The following is a 22,562-nucleotide window of genomic DNA, read 5'->3' as shown; positions in this document are numbered from 1 at the left end:
GCAACAGGGGCGCCTGGGCGGCTCAGTCGGTGAAGCGTCCGGCTTCGGCTCAGGTCATGATCTCACAGTCCGTGAGTTCGAGCCCCACCTCGGGCTCTGGGCTGACGGCTCCGAGCCTGGAGCCTGCTTCGGATTCTGGGTCTCCCTCTCTCTCTGCCCCTCCCCTGCTCATGCTCTGTCTCTCTCTGTCTCAGAAATAAATTAAAAAAAAAAAAACACTTAAAAAATTAATTAAAAACGGAGGCAACGGTCCCTACCTCATAAAGTTGTGGGCAGGTTACGATGCGTTATGTGTGAAACGCCCGCCTCTGTGTTAAGTACCGAGTGAGTGTGGTTGGTGCTTCTTGTTACCACGTACTGTCTGGTAGGGGAGGAATGGACAGAAGTCACAGCGCGGAAGCTCTGGATAAAACCGTTCCGTTTGCCTTTATCTGCTCCGTTCCACTCCACAGACAAATCAGTAGTAGTTTCTTCTCCTGGACCTCCTCTCCCAAACATTTCCTTTCGTTGATTTATGAGCATTGCAAATTGGGAGAAACTGGGTTTTGTGATTTTTTCCCCTGTGCATTCTGCGAGCATATATACTATCCTTCGATTGCTCTCCCAGCAGCTCTAGAAGACTCAAAATGCTTTACGTTTATCCCCCGTTGCGATGCATTTTGCCTATTAAGATATTTAGATAGTATGCAGTTGTAATTCGTTCACTCGTTGCACTGTAAAATGCCTAAATGGCTTTGATAAACCCTCGTTTGCTTGACGATCATTATTCTTACTGCAGGAAAAGAAAATCAAGGAAAGACGCTTTCACTTTCTTTTTTTTTTTTTTTTTTTTTTTTTTTTTAAATTTTTTTTTTCAACGTTTTTTATTTATTTTTGGGACAGAGAGAGACAGAGCATGAACAGGGGAGGGGCAGAGGGAGAGGGAGACACAGAATCGGAAACAGGCTCCAGGCTCCGAGCCATCAGCCCAGAGCCCGACGTGGGGCTCGAACTCACGGACCGCGAGATCGTGACCTGGCTGAAGTCGGACGCTTAACCGACTGCGCCACCCAGGCGCCCCTCACTTTTATTTTTTTAAGTTTATTTACTTATTTTGAGAGAGACAGAGACAGCGTCAGGGGGTGGGGCACAGAAAGAGAGGGAGAGAGAGAATCCCAAGCAGGCTCCATGCTGCCAAGGCAGAGCCCGACGCTGGGCTTGAACTCACGAAACCGCGGGATCATGACCTGGGCCGAAACCAAGAGTCCAACGCTTAACCAACTGAGCCACCCATGCACCCCGAGTAAAGATGCTTTTACAAGTTGTTTAAGAACACGGACTTGGTGTAAATTAAAAAGCGAAAGTTAAAATCTAGGGGTTGCTTCTCTTGTCCCCTTTGCCAGTTATTAGCAAATCATCAGCTCGCTGGACCAGAGATAGATAACTAGAATCATCCTTAAATTCTAGCCACTGAAACTATGTATGTTTTTTTTTTTCCAGTCTGAGTACTGTGGAGTTTACATCTTTATTGGGGAACTTTGAGGAAGTATGCTCATTTCAACAGACGCTCTGCCAAGCCTTGGAAGAATGTTCAAAGTGAGTGTCACATATTGCCATCAAGATAGCCAGCAACATCGCTTCCTTGGCGTGTTTTGTTTTCCTTTTAACTGTTGTCTTAGATTAAGGGCATTTTATGTTTACTCATTTGTTACAACTTTGATAAACGGTCCCGGTACAGAGAAAATACGCTAGGTGGTGGCATTCACAGGGCCAAACCATTAGTTGTATATATCAGGGCTCTACGTGCGGTAAATTGTTCCTGACTTTACTGAAAAATTGTATTGCTTTTACTGCTCCTGGGCAGTGTAAGAGCCAAATACGGTCTCGATCGACCGCGGATGATGCCTTTGACATTGATTAGATATTTTCTTTTGTACATTGCAAATGGAAAATTAGTCAGATGACTCATTTGGTTGCACAAGCTGCTGCTTCTCTTTAAATCACACCCAGGATCTTATCTATTATATTAACAGTTGAAACTTGAAGAAGTGGGGAAAGGAAAGTATATCTTTGTGTGAACCACAATACATATTTGATGGCTAGCTCGATGGTTGAAGTGTTCAACTATGGAATGGGCTGTAATGATCATCAGGCAGTATATTTCTGTAGCAAGATTCATTTTCCAAGCAGTGTATCTTGGAGAAGTTGTCAACTTTCATCGTCTATAGCGAAACTGGAGGGATTGCCTGTTTCTTGAGCTTTCTGGGACACGGGTGGTCATCCAGGAAGGAAGATGGTAAGAGCCCACACCAAAGAGACCTGTGGAGCCATCCTCAATGTGCATAGGGATCCAGCTTGTTGATGAGGGAAGAGAAGTCACCAGGTGAGAAGAGCAGATCACAAACTAGATTTGTAATCTTTGTTTTCCATTTTATAGAGAAAGAGGTAGGAGGAAGTCCAAGGAAAATGCCAAAATTATTATAATCCCCGAATGGTGGGGTTCTGGGTAATATTTTTTCTTTCTTGCGCTTTTCTGATTTTTCTACAAATAAAAACAGGTGGCTTGTAACTTAAAAAAAATTAATTAAAAAAATCTTGAGGCCATCCTGCCTAGGGACCACCAGGTCACTAAGACTACATAATACTCTTTTGTGATATGTCATTTTTGGAGTTGATTAGTTGTGTCTGTACTTGAACTTCATATAAATTAGCCGACAGTATTTTTGTGTGTGCCTGGCCAAAAACTTGAATATTATAATTTGAATAAATACCTTTTTCGAGAAAGAGAGAGAGGCACAAGTGAGCGAGAGGCAGAGAAGGAGAGAATCCCAGGAGAGGCAGAGATAGAGAGGCAGGCTCGCCCGAAGCAGAGCTCGAGCTCACCCGATGTGGTCCTCGAACTCACGAACCATGCGGTCATGACCCGAGCCAAGTCAGATGCTTAACGACTGAGCCAGCCAGGCGCCCTTGAATAAATATCTTAAAAAAAAAAACCCAAAACACCCTACTTCGTAATTCCAGGTAAGTACCTGACCTTATGCATTGGTGCTGTGTTTGGTGGTCAAGAACTTACATTTCATGGAGGAAGTGATTATAATATAGTTTCTCTTTTAATTTTGGCAAAAGAATTCCAAAGGTTTGCACGTTGCCAGGTTTGATTGGAGCCATCTTCCTTTATTGCGTTTATTATTTTACATTCTGTGTTTCATCTGTTTTACTTACAGGTTCCCAGAAAACCAACACAAAGTAGGAGGCTGTCTACTGAACCTCATGCCTCATTTTAAATCTATGTATCTGGCTTACTGCGCAAATCACCCTTCAGCTGTCAATGTACTCACACAGCACAGGTAAATTGTTACCATTTCCCCAAATAGGCTGCTTTACAGTGAGATCCTTTCCTGGGACTGCTTCATTTAGAAGTCCAAGGTCGCCAGCTGAACTTTTGATGACTGAGCAGCTGCTATGTGCAAGGTCCTGTCCTGGCTGGCAGGGATACAGCAGTAAGCAAGGAAGAGGAAGTCCCTCCCCTCAGAGCATAGACTCTTGAGAGCAATGCAGACGTGAAATCAAACACCATAAACATGTTGTAGGACAAAAGGGTAATGAAAAGGATGGTGTGAGACTGTGCAACATGGTATCAGCTTAGTGTGGGGGGAGGGGAGGCTCAGGGAAGGCCTTCCTGAAGCAAAACTCCACTTGGATCCTTTGGTGTAGTCTTCCGGTGCCCCCATGAATGGTTTTTCTGAGTTGCTGACAAACAGCTCAAGTGCCAGGGGTCATCTCGTTTTCACTTTCCCTTTGTCTGGTGGGGGACGTCTCAAGCAGCGCTGTGACTGGAAGGCAGATATTTACTAACATGGAGGGCGGAAGGGCACGAGCGGTGGGAACTACCTGGCAGGTACTTTATGCAATTGGGCTGTGATAATAATTGTACAGGATTAGAAATTGTTTCAGATTCATGGGGAATAACAGAATAGTATCTCCTTTCAGAGGCCTCGCAAGGGACCTTGATAAATGCTTCTCTCTCCTACCCCTCCTGACCCTCGGGCTCCCTGTCCCTGACACATTTACTGATGCATTCATCTGGGCCAGCACGCTGTATGGTGGGTTTCTTTTTTGTAAGTTTATTTATTTATTTTGGGGGAGAGAGAGAGAGAGAGAGCGCGCGCACGAGCGAGGAGGGGAGGGGCAGAAAGAGAGGGAGAGGAAGAATCCCAAGCAGGCTCCGCGCTGTCAGCACAGAACCCAGCATGGGGCTCGATCCCATGAACCATGAGATCATGACCTGAGCCGAGATCAAGAGTCAGGTGCTTGACCAAGTGAGCCACTCAGGTGCCCCTGTACGATAGGTTTAAAGATGCCGTTTGAACTTTGAAATCATGTGCTAGAAATCTGACGTGGTGGGGACAGTAGCAAGTACAACACACAGAGTCTCTCAGGACTTAACCTGGAGACTAGATTCAGAATGGATAGGAGTTGTAGAGACTGCTCATGGCCAAAAGGAATATTCTTCTCTCAATCTGGCTCAGACTTGAACTCCCGGAGCCAGACTGGAACACTAGTCAACACCAACCCTCGGAGGTGGTGGAATTTTGGGTTTTGTCCTGCTCTGTTAGAAGCGTTGACTTCATAGAGCCGTTAAGTAAGGACATTTTTAAGGTAGAATTCAGTGGGTCCTACTCGAAGGTCAGTTTTTATTTCCTGACCAACGTCGTGAATTCTTGTAGAATAGCAAACCCGGAAGTTGACGTTTAAAGAAAGCGGAGCCGTGAATCTGAGTTATTTAGGCAAGTGGCTCAACTCCTTAGAGCTAATATTAGCTAATAATAGCACTGATAGTGTGCCAGGCACATGATGTAAGAGCCTATGAGGGAATTACTATTATTACCGTCTCTGCTTTACAGATAAGACGTTGGAAGGTCAAGGAATCTGCCTGAGAACCCATAGCCGTTAAGCGGTTGAGCCAGAATTAGAACCCAGGTCTGCCAGACTTCTAAACAGATATGTTTGTTAAGATATATATTTTGCCTACAAAGAATAACTTAAATGCAAATTTAAGGAATTGCAATAAAGTGAACACCCATGGTACACACCACCCAGCTTAAGAAATAAAACATTACCACTTCCTTTTTTATACACCAGGCTTACTGGGTTTGAATTCACATACAGTTAAATTATTCTTAGCATATTCAGAGTTGTGCAACCATCCCCACAATCAATTGGAGACCATTTTTATCACTCCCGAAACAAACCCATCCTAATCGCCAGGCACTCGCTGGCACTCTGGACATTTCATTTAAGTGGACTCACACAGCACAGGGCCGTTTGGGTCTGGCTTGTTTCCCTTCTCGTAATGTTTTCCAGGTTCATCCATGTTGTAGCACTTATTAGCACTTTGGTCTTTATTTGTTAATTTTTAATTTTTTAAGTTTATTTATTTTTGAGAGAGAGAGAGAGAGAGAGAGCGTGCAAGTTGGGGGTGCAGAGAGAGAGAGGGAGAGAGAGAATCCCAAGTCGCCTCCACCCTGTTGGAGCCCAATGACCCGGGGCTCGATCTCAGGATCCGTGAGATCATGACCTGAGCCAAAATCAAGAGTCAGGCACTCAACCGAGTGAGCCACCCAGGTGCCCCTAAGTACCTTGTTTTTTAAATCACCAAAAAAAAAAAAAAAAAAAAAAGATTCCATTGTTTAGATACACAATATACAGCATACAATATACAATATACGATATGCAATATACAGCATACTGTTCTTCCATTCAAGGTGGTGGACATATGGATTGTGAATAATGCCTCTATGAACATTAGCTACAAGTCTTTGTGTGGACATATGTTTTCATTTCTCTGGGGTGGACACCCAGGCGTGAAATCGCTAGGTCATATGAAAACTTATGTTTCACCTTTAGAGGAGCTGTCAGACTGGTTTCCAAGGTGGCTGCACCAATTTATATTCATTCCCGGCATTTTTTATCATCAGCGTTTGTGATTGTAGCCATCCTGACGGGTATGAAGTAATATCTCATTGTGATTTGCTTTGCATTTCCCTGATGAAGGATGCTGTTAAGTATCTTTCATGGGCTTTTTGGCCATTTGTATAGCTTCTTTGGGGGAAATGTCTATTCAGATCTTTGCCTATTTTATTCGTTTTTAATGTTTACTTATTTTTGAGAGAGAGAGAGAGAGAGAGAGAGAGAGAGAGAGAGAGGGAAAGCGTAAGTGAGTGGGGGAGGGGCAGAGAGAGAGAGGGAGACAGAGGATCTGAAGTGGGTTCTGCGCTGACAGCAGATAGCCCAATGCGGGTCTCAAACTCATGAACGCTGAGATCATGACCTGAGATGAAGTCGGACGCTTAACCGACTGAGCCACCCAGGTACCTCCATCCTTTGCCTATTTTGGGGGCGCCTAGGTGGCTCAGTCGGTTAAGCTTCCGACTTCGGCTCAGGTCATGATCTCACAGTTCGTGAGTTCAAGCCCCGCATTGGGCTCTGCGCTGACAGCTCTGAGCCTGGAGCCTCCTTTTCTCCCTCTCTCTCTGCCCCTCCCCTGCTTGCACTCTGTCTCTCTCTCTTAAAAATAAATAAACAGGGGCGCCTGGGTGGCGCAGTCGGTTAAGCGTCCGACTTCAGCCAGGTCACGATCTCGCGGTCCGTGAGTTCGAGCCCCGCGTCAGGCTCTGGGCTCATGGCTCGGAGCCTGGAGCCTGTTTCCGATTCTGTGTCTCCCTCTCTCTCTGCCCCTCCCCCGTTCATGCTCTGTCTCTCTCTGTCCCAAAAATAAATAAAAAACGTTGAAAAAAATTTTAAAAAATAAATAAATAAATAAATAAACATTGGGGCGCCTGGGTGGCGCAGTCGGTTAAGCGTCCGACTTCAGCCAGGTCACGATCTCGCGGTCCGTGAGTTCGAGCCCCGCGTCAGGCTCTGGGCTGATGGCTCGGAGCCTGGAGCCTGTTTCGGATTCTGTGTCTCCCTCTCTCTCTGCCCCTCCCCCGTTCATACTCTGTCTCTCTCTGTCCCAAAAATAAATAAAAAACATTAAAAAAAATAATGATAAATAAATAAATAAATAAATAAACATTAAAAAAAATTTTTTTTAAATCCTTTGCCCATTTTTCAGTTGGGTTATTCCTCTTTTCATTGTTGACTTGCAACACTTTATATATTCTTCTTTATATCCTCTTATTAGATATACGATTTGCAGAAATTCTCTCCCACTTTGTGGATTTTCTATTCACTTTCTTGATGGGGTCCTTTTTTGTTTGTTTTTTGATGGTGTCTTTTGAATCACAAAAGTTTTAATTTCGAATTTGCCTTCTGCTGCTTGCACTTTTGGTGTTTATCTAAAAAAACTATTGCCTAATCCAAGTCATGAGGATTTATGCCTGATTAAGAATTTTATAGTGTTATCTCTTACCTTTAGCTCTTCAATCTATTTTTAAAAGATGTTTATTTATTTATTTTGAGAAAGAGAGAGTGAGCAGGGGAGGGGCCGAGAGAGAAAGAGAGACAGAAAATCCCAAGCAGGCTCCATAGCTGTCAGTGCAGAGCCCAATGTGGGGATTGAACTCATGAACCTTGAAGTCATGACCTCAGCTGAAACCAAGAGTCAGATGCTTAACCGACTCAGCCACCTATGTGCCCCTGTTTAATCTATTTTTGAGTTAATTTTTCATGTGGTATGAGGTAGGGGTCCAACTTCATTCTTTTGTGTGTGGATGTCTAATGTCCCAGCACCTTTTGTTGATTTCTATTCTTATAAATTTGTTATACTGTGTTTTATGTCTCAGAATTGGGTCTATCTTGGTGAATGTTCCATGTGAGCCTGAGAAGAATTTATATTTTGCTGTGATTAGATGAAGTATTCTATAAATGTCAACTAGATCACTAGATTGATGGTGCTGTTCAATTCAACTATATCCTTACTAATTTTCTATCTGCTGGATCTGTTTATTGATAGAGAGATGTTGAGGTTTCTAACCATAATAGTGGATTTATCTATTTCTCCTGTCCATTCTATCAGTGTTTGCCTTGTGTATTTTGATGTTCCCTTCTTAGGTGTATTCATGTTAAGGATTATTTTGTCTTGTTGGGGATTGGCCCTTTTATTTCTATGTAATGCTTCCTCTTTATCCCTGACTTTTATTTCTATGTAATGCTTCCTCTTTATCCCTGATAATTTCCCTTATTCTGATATCAGCTTTTTCTGAAATTAATATAGCTAATCCAGCATTTTTTAAAAAATTTTTAACATTTATTTATTATTGAGAAACAGAGAGAGAACATGAGCAAGGGAGGGACAGAGAGGAGGAGACACAGAATCGGAAGCAGGCTCCAGGCTCCGAGTTGTCAGCACAGAGCCCGACGTGGGGCTCGAACTCAGAAACCCAGAGATCATGACCTGAGCCGAAGTCGGATGCTCAACTGACTGAGCCACCCAGGTGCCCTGAAGCCAGCTATTTTTCTGATTACCGTTAATATGATATATCTCTTGCATCCTTTTCCTTGTATTCTGTCTGTGTCTTGTAGACAATATGCAGTTGAGTCTTGTTGTTTAACCCACCCTGACAGTCTCTGTCTTTTAATTGGTGTATTTAGACCATTTACATTTAAAGTGCTTATTGATATAGTCAGATTCATGTTTACCATGTTTATAACTTTTCTATTCATTGCACTTGTTCTTTGTTTCTTTACTATCCGCCCCCCCTCCCCGCTTTTACTGACTTCTCTCTGATTTTAGTTAAATGTTTTATATGATTTCAGTTTATCTTCTCTCCTAGCATATTATACTTCTAAAAAAACTTTAGTGCTTTAGAGTTTATAATATCCATTTATAACCAATCTAACAGCACTTTCACATAACACTTTACCATTTCATAGGTAGTGTGGGTACTTTATAAAAGAGTATTCTCAATTCTCCCTCATCTCTTATAACATTGTGCTCATTCATTTTATTTTTCCATAAGGTAAAACCACCTAATATATTGTCACTATTATTACTTTTAAAAGTTATCTATTAGATCCACGAAGAATCCGAAGAAGAAAAGGTTTTCTTTTACTTGCATTTATTATTCTCTAACACTCTTCCTTTTTTTAAAATTTATTTATTTATGGGGCGCCTGGGTGGCGCAGTCGGTTAAGCGTCCGACTTCAGCCAGGTCACGATCTCGCGGTCCGTGAGTTCGAGCCCCGCGTCAGGCTCTGGGCTGATGGCTCGGAGCCTGGAGCCTGTTTCCGATTCTGTGTCTCCCTCTCTCTCTGCCCCTCCCCCGTTCATGCTCTGTCTCTCTCTGTCCCAAAAATAAATAAAAAAATGTTGAAAAAAAAAATTTAAAAAAAAAATAAAATTTATTTATTTTGAGAGATAAAGAGAGTGTTCCCACAAGCCAGGGGAGAGCAGAGACAGAGCGGGGAGAATCCCAAGTAGGCTCCACATTGTCAGCACAGAGCCCGATGTGGGACTCGATCCCACAATCTGTGAGATCATGACCTGAGCCAAAATCAAGAGTTGGACGCTTAACCAACTGAGCCACCCAGGCAACCCAACACTCTTCCTTTTGGATGTAGATCCAAGTTTCCTTCTCTCGGAAGAACTTGTTTTAACAATTTTTGCAAAGGTGGTCTATTGGCGATAATTGCCCTCAGTTTTTGTGTGCCTGGGGCAGTTTTATTTCTCCTCTACTTAATTTTTTTCTCTTTTATTTTTATGGTGACCAAAAAAAAAATAATAATAAAAAACATGTAGCATGAGATCTGTCCTCTTAACAAACTTTTAAGTGTAAAGAACAGCACACGAGAGGATTTTCCCCTGATCTTTACCGTGAGAACTTGCTTGGGCTCTTGGATGCAAAACCCACAAAAATATTTGGATCCTGAGACTGAGTTGCTGGGGGTTTTTTAACTGTCCAGGTAGTCCACACTTAGACTCTTTAAAAAAAATTTTTTTTTAATATTTATTTTTGAGACGCAGAGCGAGACAGAGCATGGGCAGGGGAGAGGCAGAGAGAGTGCTGGGGTTGGGGGAGGACACAGAATCCAAAGCAGGCTCCGGGCCCCAACAGACTCTTAAAATTAGCATTTGAATGTTTCTGCCAGTTACTGGAGCCAGTGGTTTGTCCTTCAGGGAAACATATCTCTGTTTTAAGTCTCTGTATTTACCTGTCTTTCCAGACTTGGGGGTGGTGGTTTCCCTGTGATCCCAATTCCTAGTAGATCTAAGAAAAGTCATCGATTTTTCAATTAGTTTTTTACTTGGGAGAATAGTAATGATGCCTTCCAAACTCTACATGTCAGAGCTGAAACCAGAAGTCCTTCAGTGATTTGTTTTGTTTTGTTTTGTTTTGAATTCTTTCTTTGGTAGTTGCTCTGATGCTTTCCATATATATCTTATCAGAATCTCCTTTGTAAGTCACACTAAGTTAATTCTAGTGAGATATACGAATGTGATTCCTGGTATAACTCTGTTTCCTCTTCCCTTTTTGGGCTACAATTGTTATACATATTACATCTGTAAGTTACAAGCCCAATAGTATATTGCTATAAGTATTATTTTATGTGTAATAATGAAAACGAGAGAAGAAAAGAGGGCAAGGATGTATTTATAGCATCAGTTACATTAACATTCTCGTTTACTATGTGTTTATTTCTTCCTGTGGATTTGAGTTACTGTGCTGTGGTTGTAAAATACATTACATTTCTATATGTTACAGGTTTTATGCAATTGTTTTTACATTAGTTAAGAGAAGAAGGAGACATATGTATTTTTACTGTCTTTTATGATAGGTCGGTTTACATCTCTCTTCTTCTTACAGGTAGATTTGAGTTTACATCTGGATTTACTTGATTTTATCACGTAACTTTAGTATTTCTTGTAAGGTGGGTCTTCCAGCAAAGAGTTCTTACAGTTTTTGTTTATTGGGGGATATTTTCATTCCACCTAAATTTTGTTTTAAGTTTATTTATTTATTTTGAGAGAGAGAGAGAGAGAGAGAGAGAATCCTGAGCAGGCACTGTGCTGTCAGCATGGAGTCTGACTCAGGGCTCTATGTGGGGCTCGAACCCACAAACTGAGAGATCATGACCTGAGCCAAAATCAAGAGCCAGATGCTTAAACAACTGAGCTACCCAGGTGCCCCTTTTCCACCTAAATTTTTGAAAGATAGTTTGGATGGATATAGAATTCTTGGTGGGCAGTTTTGTTTCTTTACTTTGAGTATATCATTTCACTGCCTCCTTGCCCTTATTAATTCTTTTTTTTTTTTTTAACGTTTATTTATTTTTGAGACAGGGAGAGACAGAGCATGAGCAGGGGAGGGTCAGAGAGAGAGGGAGACACAGAATCTGAAACAGGTTCCAGGCTCTGAGCTGTCAGCACAGAGCCCGAAGCGGGGCTCAAACCCACGGACCTCGAGATCGTGACCTGAGCCGAAGTCGGACGCTTAACCGACTGAGCCACCCAGGCGCCCCGCCCTTATTAATTCTGATGAGAAATTAGCAGTTAGTCTTATTCAGGTTTCCTAGCGCACCATGAATTGTTTTTCTCTTTCTCTTTTTAAGATTTTCTCTTTGGGGCGCCTGGGTGGCGCAGTCGGTTAAGCGTCCGACTTCAGCCAGGTCACGATCTCGCGGTCTGTGAGTTCGAGCTCCGCGTCAGGCTCTGGGCTGATGGCTCGGAGCCTGGAGCCTGTTTCCGATTCTGTGTCTCCTTCTCTCTCTTCCCCTCCCCCGTTCATGCTCTGTCTCTCTCTGTCCCAAAAATAAATTAAAAAAAAAAAAAAAAAGATTTTCTCTTTGCTTTTGTCTCTCAGCATTTTTACGATAATTTATATATGGAACTCTTTGCATTTTTTCTACTTGGAATTCATTGAATTTCTTGGATGTGTAGATTAACATTTTCCTCAAGTTTGGGAAAGTTTTCAGTCACTATTTCTTCAAATATTTTTCTGCTTCATTCTCTCTTTTGGGACTCTCATGATGCACGTGTTGTTGTGCTTAAAGATGTCCCACATTTCTCTGAGGCTTGTTCATTTTTCTTTTTTTCTTTTAAATGTTTATTTATTTTTGAGAAAGAGAGCAGGGGAGGGGCAGAGAGAGAGGGAGACACAGAATCCGAAGCAGGTTCCAGGTTCTGAGCTGTCACCACAGAGCCAGATGTGGGGCTTGAACTCACGAACTACAAAATCGTGACCTGAGCCAAAGTCAGAGGCTTAACTGACTGAGCCATCCAGGTGCCCTTCATTTTAATTTTTTAGAAAAAAATGTGTATTTACTTTTGAGAGAGAGGGAGAGAGAGAGGGAGAGAGCGCACACGCACACACACACACACACACACGCACACACAGGCACAAGCGGGGGAGGGGCAGAGAGAGAGAGGGAGACACAGAATGTGAAGCAGGCTCCAGGCTCTGAGCCGTCAGCACAGAGCCCGACGCGGGGCTCGAACTCACAGACCACGAGATCCTGACCTGAGCCAAAGTCGGATACAACCGATTGAGCCACCCAGGCGCCCCTCAATTTTCTTTATTCTTTTAACCCCCTTGTGTTGTCTCAGATTGCATTCTCTACCAATCTATCATTAAAGTCACTGATTTCTTCTACCAGTTCAGATCTACCACTGAGCACCTCTAGTGAATTTTTAAATTTCAGTTACTGTACTTAAAAAAATTTTTTTAATGTTTATTTTTTTTTTTCAGAGAGAGAGAGTGCAAGTGGGGGAGGGACAGAGAGAGTGGGAGACACAGAATATGAAGCAGGCTCCAGGCTCCGAGCTGTCGGCACAGAGCCCAGTGTGGGGCTCGAACTCACAAACTGAGAGATCGTGACCTGAGCTGACGTCGGATGCTTAACCGACTGAGCCACCCAGGCGTCCCACAATGATTGTACTTTATAGCCTGAATTTCCATTTGGTTCTTTTTTTATAATTTCTATCTCTTTACTGATACTCTCTGTTTGATGAGACATTGTCATTATAGCTTCTTTTAATTATTTAAGCATGGTTTCATTTTGTTCTTAGAACACATTTATAATGGCTACTTTGAAGTCTTTGTTAAATCTGACATTTTGTCACTCTCACAATTTCTGTTGTCTCTTTTTATCTCCTGTGTATGGGTCACAGACTCCTTTTTTTTTGTGTGTTACATTAAAAAAATTTTTTTTGTTAACGTTTATTCATTTTTTGAGAGACAGAGCACGAGTAGGGGAGGGGCAGAGAGAGAGGGAGACAGAATCCGAAGCAGGCTCCAGGCTCTGAGCTGTCACCACAGAGCCCGGCGCGGGGCTTGAACCCACGAACCACGAGATCGTGACCTGAGCTGAAGTCAGACACTGAACTAACTGAGCCACCCAGGTGCCCCAGTGTCGTACATATATATATATTTTTTTTTTTTGAAAACTAGGCACTTTATGTAATTTTAGATTTAGCAACTCTGGATACGGATTCTTTTCTCCCCTCTTAGAGGGGGGTGTTTTTGTTGTTGTTGTTGTTTGCTTATTTGTTTGTTTAGTGAGTTGACTGGACTGTCTTAGTGGGGTCTGTTTTGCCCACAGCATGCATCCGCTGAGGTCACGCCTCAGAGGGCACAGCCTTGGTCATGCACACACAGTCACCCCGAAATGACAGTGGTTTTAGCGGGGTTCTCTTTGGCCATCTCTCCCTGATTTTCCTGTTAAGCTGTTTACCCCAATTTAATGCCACATCCAGCTGATTTAGTGCCAGATCCACTGATTTCCAGCTGATTGCTCTAATGTTTCTGACAATTCCCTGGGGGCGTAAATTGATCTGTCATCTGATCCAATTAAGTTCACACAGGGGTTGTTTTTGAGACCAGTCTTTGAAGTTTGTTCTGACCGTTCTTAGCTGTCTCTTTCCTTGGTTCTGTCTAGTGACCTCAGTGGCCTATGGTTTACATTCTTGCTCTTAATTAAGAAAAGCTGCCAGCGCCCTCTCATTTGCTCACCACCAAAATCTTCATTGTTTTTGCAAGAGCCTTTAGGCTTGGATTTCTCCTCTCCCTTTCTTTCTTTCTTTCTTTCTTTCTTTCTTTCTTTCTTTCTTTCTTTCTTTCTTTCTTTCTTTCTTTCTTTCTTTCTTTCTTTCTTTCTTTTCTTTTTCTTTCTTTTCTTTCTTTCTTTCTTTCTTTCTTTCTTTCTTTCTTTCTTTCTTCTTTTTAAAGTAGGCTCTGTGTCCAATGTGGGGCTCAAACTCATGACCCAGAGATCAAGAGCCAGCCCCGCTCCCCTCCCCACGCTCTTTTTCAACTAAAACCAGTTCCTTTGGGGAGAGCTCCAGAGCCCTCTGTTCTTGTAGGCTGCCCTCCTCCCCTGGCATAATCTTTGTGCCAGTGGTCTGGGCAGGGCACTAGCCTCTGCCCTTCTCTGCTTGCCTCACCCCGCACAGAACTTGTGCCCAACAGTGAGTGGGGGTGAGGGTGCGGGGCCCCGGTATTTTCAGCCTGCCACTCCTGGGGTAGAGCCCCCTCCCTATGTCTGTGGGGGTGCTGAGCACAGAAGGAAGCCTCCGGCCTCTCAGCCACCCTTGCCAGGAATTGGCTTTTTCAGTTCAACTTTGAAGCACATGAGATATGCTAGTGAGATATGGTGTCCTTGGATTGGAAGCGAAGAGGAGAGGGACACCTGTCTTCTTGGCCACTACGGTCTCTGTCAGGCTGAGTTGGGAAGGAAGGAGAGGTGAGGGGAGCAGGTCCTGGCTCAGAGGCCATGAACTCTCCCCGTTCTGTGTGAGTATAAGAATGTTTTCTCGAATACATATTTTTTCACTTATCATTATGCCATTAGGACAGTTTCTAGAGACCTTAAATGGTTGCTTTTATAGTTTCCACCAGCTTGCAGGTTTGTGGGTTAAGTGAAGTAATGTATACCAAAGTCTCTGGCTTCGGGCCCCCCCTGGCTGGCCCAGTCCATCGAGCATCCGACTCTTGATTTCGGCTCAGGTCATGATATGGTTCATGGGATCGAGTCCCACATTGGGCTCTGTGCTGACTGCACAGAGCCTGTTTGGGATTCTCTCGCCCCCACCCCCCGCTTTCTCTGCCTCCCACCTCTCTCTGTCTCAAAATAAACAAATTTAAAGCAAAACCAAGGTAGTTGTCACCACCCCTTATTTCGACTTTATTCATCTGCTGCTAGTTCCTTTTTAGAAAAAAGGTGTGTAATATTTCCAGCACACAAAAACCAGAGATAAAATAAATCCCATCCAGGTAGCCACCATTCAGCTTATAAAACAAAATATAGCTGCAGCTGGAGTTCTGTGTGTGTGCTCCCTCGTATTTCCTGCTTCTCCCTCCCTCACTGGAGGGGACCTCAGTCCTGGATTTGTTTCTGTCATTTCCAGGAACGCTCTCATACTTTACCACCCATCTTCAATAAAGAAAAAAAAAATGGTTCAGAGACATTTTTCTTGTGGCAGATACATAAACATCCTGTGTGTAAAAGGGCAAATTTCTTTTTTTTTTTTTAAATTTTATATGTTTGTTTATTTTTGAGAGAGAGAGAGAGGGAGAGTGCGAGCAAGGTAGGGGCAGAGAAAGGGGGGCAGAGGATCCAAAGCAGGCTCTGCGCTGACAGCAGAGAGCCCAACGTTGGGCTTGAACTCACGAACTGTGAGATCATGACCTGAGCCCAAACCAAGAATTGGACGCTTAACCAGCTGAGCCACCCAGGTGCCCAAAGGGCAATTTTTTTTAATACCAATAAAAAGAGATCCCTCTGGGGCGCCTGGGTGGCTCAGTTGGTTAAGCGTCTGACTTCGGCTCAGGTCATGATCTCACATTTTGTGAGTTCGAGCCCCGTGTCAGGCTCTGTGCTGGCAGCTTGGAGCCTGGAGCCTGGTTCGTATTCTGTATCTTCCTCTCTCTCTGCCCCCTACCTGCTTGCTTTCTCTCTCTCTCTCTCTCTCTCAAATATAAACTAAACATGGAAAAAAGAGATCCCCCTCATGTTAGCTTACCATTTTTATGAGCACATATTCTTTTCCTTTTAACCTGAGAGTAGCAATTCCAGAAACAGTGTGCCTCAAGTAGCAGACTTCTGTAGTGTTCAGAGAAGTTTCTGTTGTAACTGTGTGTTAAAACGTTACTGACTGCATTTCCCCATATTAGGAATTCAGTTTTATGAATAACCGTAGAAACTCCTTCAAACATTATGATTTAAAGTTTGTCACATAGTTAATTTAGAGGTTCTCAACTTTTGGGGGGGGATTATATCCGGTTTGCTTCCTTTGGGTTGGTGATGTTTTTTGAGAATTTTATACTATCCCTTGAAATGATGGAGGACTCATTGGAGTCCCATAGAACGGAATTTTTATCGAACCTTTGATTTGCATGTAAGGAGTGAAAATTAAATTGAAATACTTGGGGGGTTTCCCCAGACATGGTTCTAACATAATCTCAGCTGTTTTACATGCATTTTGTGGCGATTTATGCTGACACAGTAAAGGCGAGGCGTAGTTGAATGAAATTTCCAGAAATTTCAGTCTAAAATCCTGTTTTAGACGAAGCTGTCAGCTGAAATAAGGACTCTGGTGGGTTTCTGTTCTTTGCCTGCCGAATCTGTGGATGGTCAGACGCTGGAAAATCCCTGGAGCCTGGGCAGGCCAGTCAGTCGAACTTCTCCCTTTTAGCCTGCAGGTGGCAGTATCGTACCAGAAATGCGCCTGACAATGGGCCATGAGGTCTAAGGCTTTAAAATTCATGGCGTGTTAGCACCTGGTGAAAAATGCAGTAATGTATTATCTGAATTTGGATATAGAGGCAGACCCCCACCTTGATGTGTCCCCATATTTACATATATTTGAATGGCTGCCCCAGTCTTTTGTTATCCCCTGGTTGAGGTCTTTTGGGATTTCCCCTCTCTCTCCCCTTCAGGCTTATTACTGAAGCTCTTCCTTCTTCCTGGGATTAGCCTCTCCCTTACAAAAATACCCACTTCTCTCCCGCGCTCTGGTGTGGCTCCCATCCTTTTGACGAGAGAGAGGGGCCCGGATTTAAAGAGAGAGCAAAGAGATGGGAGAATGAGCGCTAAGACAGGTCTGAACCCTACCTACCTCTGTCTCCATTGCAGCGACAAACACCGCTGGGCCCTTTCCCTCTTGTGAGTTTTCACCCTCTGTTTACCATGTTGTCAGCAATAGAAGACTTTGAGAAAAACCCAAAGAACTGTGTTGTGTATTTGCTTCGGGACAAGGAGCGTTGGGAACATTCTGAAAGTAGCTTCTGTTCTGTTTGTGTCTTTGAGGAACCGGGGAAGGGGTGAAGTGAGACTGGTCAGAAAAAAAAAAGTGGTGGGAACAAAAAAGAAGCGGACAGCCTGGTCTGTGAGATGAGGTGAATGAAAAAGGAATAATAGGGATCCACCCAGCCCAGTTGAGTGGCATCCCTGGGATCTTTCACTGGCCAGACTCCCCACCCCCACCCCGGGGCCTCCAACAGAGTGATTTCCACGAAAGGGGAGTGGGAAGGAGGGGGCTGTGGAGGGGAGATCTCCGATCCTTTTCCAGCTGCTGTAGGTAGACCTCTCATCATTCAAAGTAGAAATCTCTGGGGCGCCTGGGTGGCTCAGTCGGTGAAGCATCCGACTTCGGCTCAGGTCACGTTCTCACGGTTCATGGGTTCGAGCCCCACGTCGGGCTCTGTGCTGACAGCTGAGAGCCTGGAGCCTGCTTCCATTCTGTGTCTCCCTCTCTATCTCTGCCCCTCCCCTGCTCACACTCTGTCCCTGTCTCAAAAATAAATAAACGTTAAAAAATTAAAAAAAAAAAAAACAAAGTAGAAATCTCTGCAAAGATTCCGTAGAAACGCTCTTATATGATGTGGTTAAGCTCTGTATAGGTACTATAAGGTAAGATAGTTTTCTGGAGCTTTCCAGCCCAACCCAGAATGTCCCAGAGCCCCATCCACCATGCATTCTGTGAGGTACACTATATGTTGAGTCTAAAACAGCATCCATACCTTGACAACTGCTTGTGTTTTATAGTATCACGTGTACAGAACATGTTAAGCTTGAAAAACAAGTCAACCCATTGACATTTCCAATAGGCTGCATAAAGTTAAAAACTGCATTTTCAAGACAGCTTGTTCTTTGGTATCACAATATATATTTGAGTGTTTCATTTTTGTATAATGATATTAATTTGTGCATTAAATTTATCGGGCTAAGTAAAATGTGTCTTTTAGGACCTATTAATTGTAATGGGCAGTGGCTTTATTAAGACCATTTTGTTCTTCCGTTGCACTCGTCAAATGTTCATTTCTTCCTGATAGCCGATGATCTCATGTTAAATGGAAAAAAAAATTTAATTCTCTTATAATATTAAGCAAGCCTAGAAGTTGGAATGCTGCACGGAAAGTAATAACAAAGTACATGCTAGCATTTGCTTTTAATTGTTGTAACCCCTGTATCAATTAGAGTTAGAATATTGAGGATGCGGGCAATTCTGTAGTCACAGAAAGACTTGTTTACCAAATTGAAAAGAAATTAGGAAAGTGATTTTCTCTAAATTACATTTCTTCTCAGATGCATTCTCCAAATTCAAGTTATTTTCCTAATTATATTTTTTATGTAATGAATTTTTAAACCTCCTTGTGCACTTTGTGCTCTTGGTTGGAAACTTCACATCAATTGAGTTTCCATTAAGCTGTAAATCACAGCTTAATGGTAGTTTTTAAAGATGTGATTTTAGCAAGGTATTTGCCTTGGCATAGTAATAATAGTAATAAAGATGCATTTTCAGGCTGAAGTTTACAAACTACTTTTCTGTACAGAGGCAGTGTGGCATCATGGAAAGACTTGAGGCTTTGACCTCAGACCTGGGCATGAACCCCAACTTAGCTACTTACTTAGGAGTACTCTCTCTTCCTGAATCTCAGGTTTCTCATCCGTAAAATGAGGATAACATCTGTTTTGAAGTGTTGGCATCCATATTAAATAAGAATGAATGTGTGCAAAGATCTTAGCATGAAACAGTAGCCTTCTAAACCCCAATACCGAATCTTCAGAATTTTAGTAGGAAGTAGGGTTTTTTTTGTTTGTTTTTATCTTTTTTTTAAGTTTATTTCTTTATTTTGAGAGAGAGCGTGAGCGGGAGTTGGGGAGGGGCGGAGGGAGAGAGGGCGAGAGAGAATCCCAAGCCCGTTCCTCACTGCCAGCGCAGAGCCCGACTACGGAGCTCAAACTCACGAACTGTGCGATCATGACCTGAGCTGACACCGAAAGTTGGACGCTGAACTGACTGAGCCACCCAGGCCCCCTTGGTTTTTTGTTGAAAATGTTTATTTATTTTTATTTTTTTTTAAATTTTTTTTCAACGTTTTTTATTTATTTTTGGGACAGAGAGAGACAGAGCATGAACGGGGGAGGGGCAGAGAGAGAGGGAGACACAGAATCGGAAACAGGCTCCAGGCTCCGAGCCATCAGCCCAGAGCCTGACGTGGGGCTCGAACTCACGGACCGCGAGATTGTGACCTGGCTGAAGTCGGACGCTTAACCGACTGTGCCACCCAGGCGCCCCTATTTATTTTTGAGAGAGAGAGAGAGAGAGAGAGAGAGAGAGAGAGTGAGAGAGCGTGGGCTAGCGGGGGAGGAGCAGAGAGAGAGGGGGCACAGAGGATCCAAAGGGGGCTCTGTGCTGACAGCAGCGAGCCTGATGCGGGGCTCCAACTCATAAACCGAACCGTTACTCACGAACCAAACCATGAGATCATGACCTGAGCCTAAGTCGGGCGCTTAACCGCCTGAGCCATCCAGGCGCCCCTAGGAAGTGGGTTTTATCTCTGTTGTACAGATGAGTCAGCTGAGGCTAGGTAAGCGATCCAGGGTGACCAGACCTGTTTTATGACTGCAGGTCAGGGTACTTCTCTCCTCTCAGGGGCTTCGGGGGCCAGACTGCAACAACCGATGACAGTACTCGGTGTGGATTGTCAGGTGTGACCTCTCCCATGCGATCCAGCTTCCGTTAAGGCAGTGACTCCCAGCCCGTTTTCCCTGCACGGCATGTTCCTGGGACGTCAGCTGAAACGCCATCCTTTTCTCTCTCACTCACAAAAGCCCAAGGAGGGACGGTGTCTATTAATAGGGGTGACCTGCCATGCATCCCCTCCCCAAGTTTCCTTGAACACAAGGAAGTAGGTCATTTTGTAGGAGAAGGTTCGTGATCGAGGGTGATGAGAAAGATTGGTGGGACCAGTAGGAGTCTACAAAGTTAAGGCTTGGTTTTGGAGGCAAGCAGAGGTTCTTGAGTGAGAAAGGAAGAGGCTTAGAGCCGTGGTCTGCAGGACGACTTGGAAGCAAAAAGGCCCGGAAGCCAGGAGACCAGTTGGGCTCTTGGAGTGAACCAGATGGGATGAAAGAAAGGTCCGAAGCAAGACAGTGGCAGCAGGAATGCAAAGGAATAAACGCGAGACTGATTGGCTACGCCCGGGCAAGCAAAGAGGTAAAAGGGGCCAAGTAATAAGCAGAAGTTTCAGAATAGGCTGGCAGGTAGGCAGTGGGTGTCCTTCTTTAATTTCATTTTGCATAAATGAATATTAAAATGATCTTTCAGCCCCAGGCCTCAATATCACGCCGGGAGAAAGGAGACAATCCAGACGGTGCAAAAAGCAGAAGAAGCACGAGCTTCCTGGGCACAGTTCACAACATATGAATAGCCTTTTTCTTTTAACCGAGTTGTTGCCTTATGGGAATTGTCTGTGTCGCCTGCTGCACTGGTTTCAGATCCTAGGCTCCGTGACTTTGTGGTTAGTCACACAAACACGCAGCTATCCAAATTTTCAACTTGATTCTGAACATTATGAGTGGGTGCCCGGTGATAGGGAGCATGTGGTGAGTCGCTACCCTGCGCCTTTGACCAGCCGATAACTTGAATGTTTGCGGCGACTGAGAAAATACTTTTTAAAACCGTATGTTGGGGCGCCTGGGTGGCTCAGTCGGTTGAGTGTCCAACTTCGGCTCAGGTCATGATCTCACGGTCCGTGAGTTCGAGCCCCGCGTCGGGCTCTGTGCTGACGGCTCCGAGCCTGGAGCCTGCTTTGGACTCTGTGTCTCCCTCTGTCCGCCCCTCCGCCGCTTGCACTGACGTGAATGGGACAGCATTTGGATTAGCGCGACTAACTTCTATTTGGTTTTATATTGTACAAAATATAGGAAAATGATGCTTGGCTGATAATTCTTTGCATAGAACATGAAGCAATAGCAAAGCCATGTTCGTTCTTTTTCTAGCGATGATCTGGAACAATTTATGGAAAGTCAAGGTGCGTCCAGCCCAGGTATCCTCATTTTAACAACCAGCCTCAGCAAACCGTTCATGCGACTGGAAAAGTATGTTACTCTCTTGCAAGAGCTGGAACGCCATATGGAGGTAAGGGAAGGCCACGCATGGGCCTGTGCTCTGGAAGAAGCAGCCAGTCTCCTTCCAGACTAAGCTTGCCGAGGAATTCAGAAAAGGCCTGGGTTTCAAATTTTACCTCATTCAATCTTCCCGCTTCCCTGGGCTTCTAGTTTTCCTCATTATGCAGCAAAATAAGGGGGGGGAGCATTCCTTTATTTCCCCCTTCTGGAGATTTTTTTTAAAGTTTTACTTAGTTTATTTAATCTTCCCACTTTTACTGGGGTCTGATTGACAAATAAAAATTGTGTATATTTAGGTTGTACATTGTGAGTTTTAAAGTGTTACAGTATGATGGTTTAATATATGTATACATTGTAAAATGATTCCCAGAGCAAGTGAATTCCATCACCTCACAGAGAAGATGAGAACACTCAGGATAGACTCTCAGTAAATTTCAAGTATACAACACAGTGGTATAAACTGTGACCACCACGCTGCACATTAGATCCCCAGAATTTATTCATCTTATAACCAAAGGTCCCACCTCCTTTACTACTCAATATTCATGATCGTTCCCCTTCTCGGTCCAGCCGCTTCTCTCAAGCCCATGCTAACTGGTTGACTTAGGTTTTCTTCATCTGTAGACGGCAGTTCAATCAAAATCGACCAAGATCTTCCGTTGTTCCGGTATATGAACCAACCTGACTGTGGGAGACACACAGAGCAAAACGTCAGAAAATAGAAATACCGCTTTCACTCTAGACAGGGGTCGATATCTCTACAGCCCTGTGATCACTCAGCTTTGTGACCCTGGATGACACTGGAAGATTCTGGCATTTCCTTAAAGATTCATAGACGGGTCCAATATTAGTTTATCTGTCTACGCATCGTAGATCTACACCAAAGTTCCCTCACATTTTTGTTTATAAACTTGTAGTTGGCTTGCCCCAGCCGTGGCATAGCTACAATCTTCTTTGAATATTAAGGTTTGCACCGAGGCCTGATAACTGAATATTATTTCATCGAGAGGCCCAATCCTTTTCTTAAAAACCAATCAACAGGGATAGCTTCTAGAATTGTCCTTGAGCCATCGAGCATGGGCGCCGGAGGTGGTGTGGGTGGGAGAGGAGGGCCCTCTGGGGGAGGCTGCGTTTACCCTAGTTGGCTCTTCCTGTGTCTGGGGAAAGGTTTTGAGGTTTTAAAGGGCTTGATTATCTTTAAAGAAAAAGGTTGCACACTGCCGGTCTCG

The 22,562-nt window shown here is 43.8% G+C and overlaps 1 protein-coding gene across 5 annotated transcripts in view; it reads left to right on the top strand.

Moving 5' to 3' along the window:
- ARHGEF6 (Rac/Cdc42 guanine nucleotide exchange factor 6) overlaps positions 1–22,562 on the top strand; it is a 103,567-nt gene that overhangs the window by 60,667 nt on the left and 20,338 nt on the right. For all 5 annotated transcript variants that reach the window (XM_058713825.1, XM_058713826.1, XM_058713824.1 and 2 more), the window contains 3 exons: positions 1,480–1,575; positions 3,204–3,326; positions 21,205–21,343. In XM_058713825.1, coding sequence (XP_058569808.1) covers positions 1,480–1,575; positions 3,204–3,326; positions 21,205–21,343 — 358 coding nt within the window. The remainder of the gene's footprint in view (positions 1–1,479; positions 1,576–3,203; positions 3,327–21,204; positions 21,344–22,562) is intronic.

The sequence above is a fragment of the Neofelis nebulosa genome, chromosome X (assembly GCF_028018385.1).
Source record: "Neofelis nebulosa isolate mNeoNeb1 chromosome X, mNeoNeb1.pri, whole genome shotgun sequence".
NCBI lineage: Eukaryota > Metazoa > Chordata > Mammalia > Carnivora > Felidae > Neofelis > Neofelis nebulosa.
The sequence above is the reverse complement of the archived record's forward strand: the minus strand, read 5'-3'. Positions and strand labels throughout refer to the sequence as shown.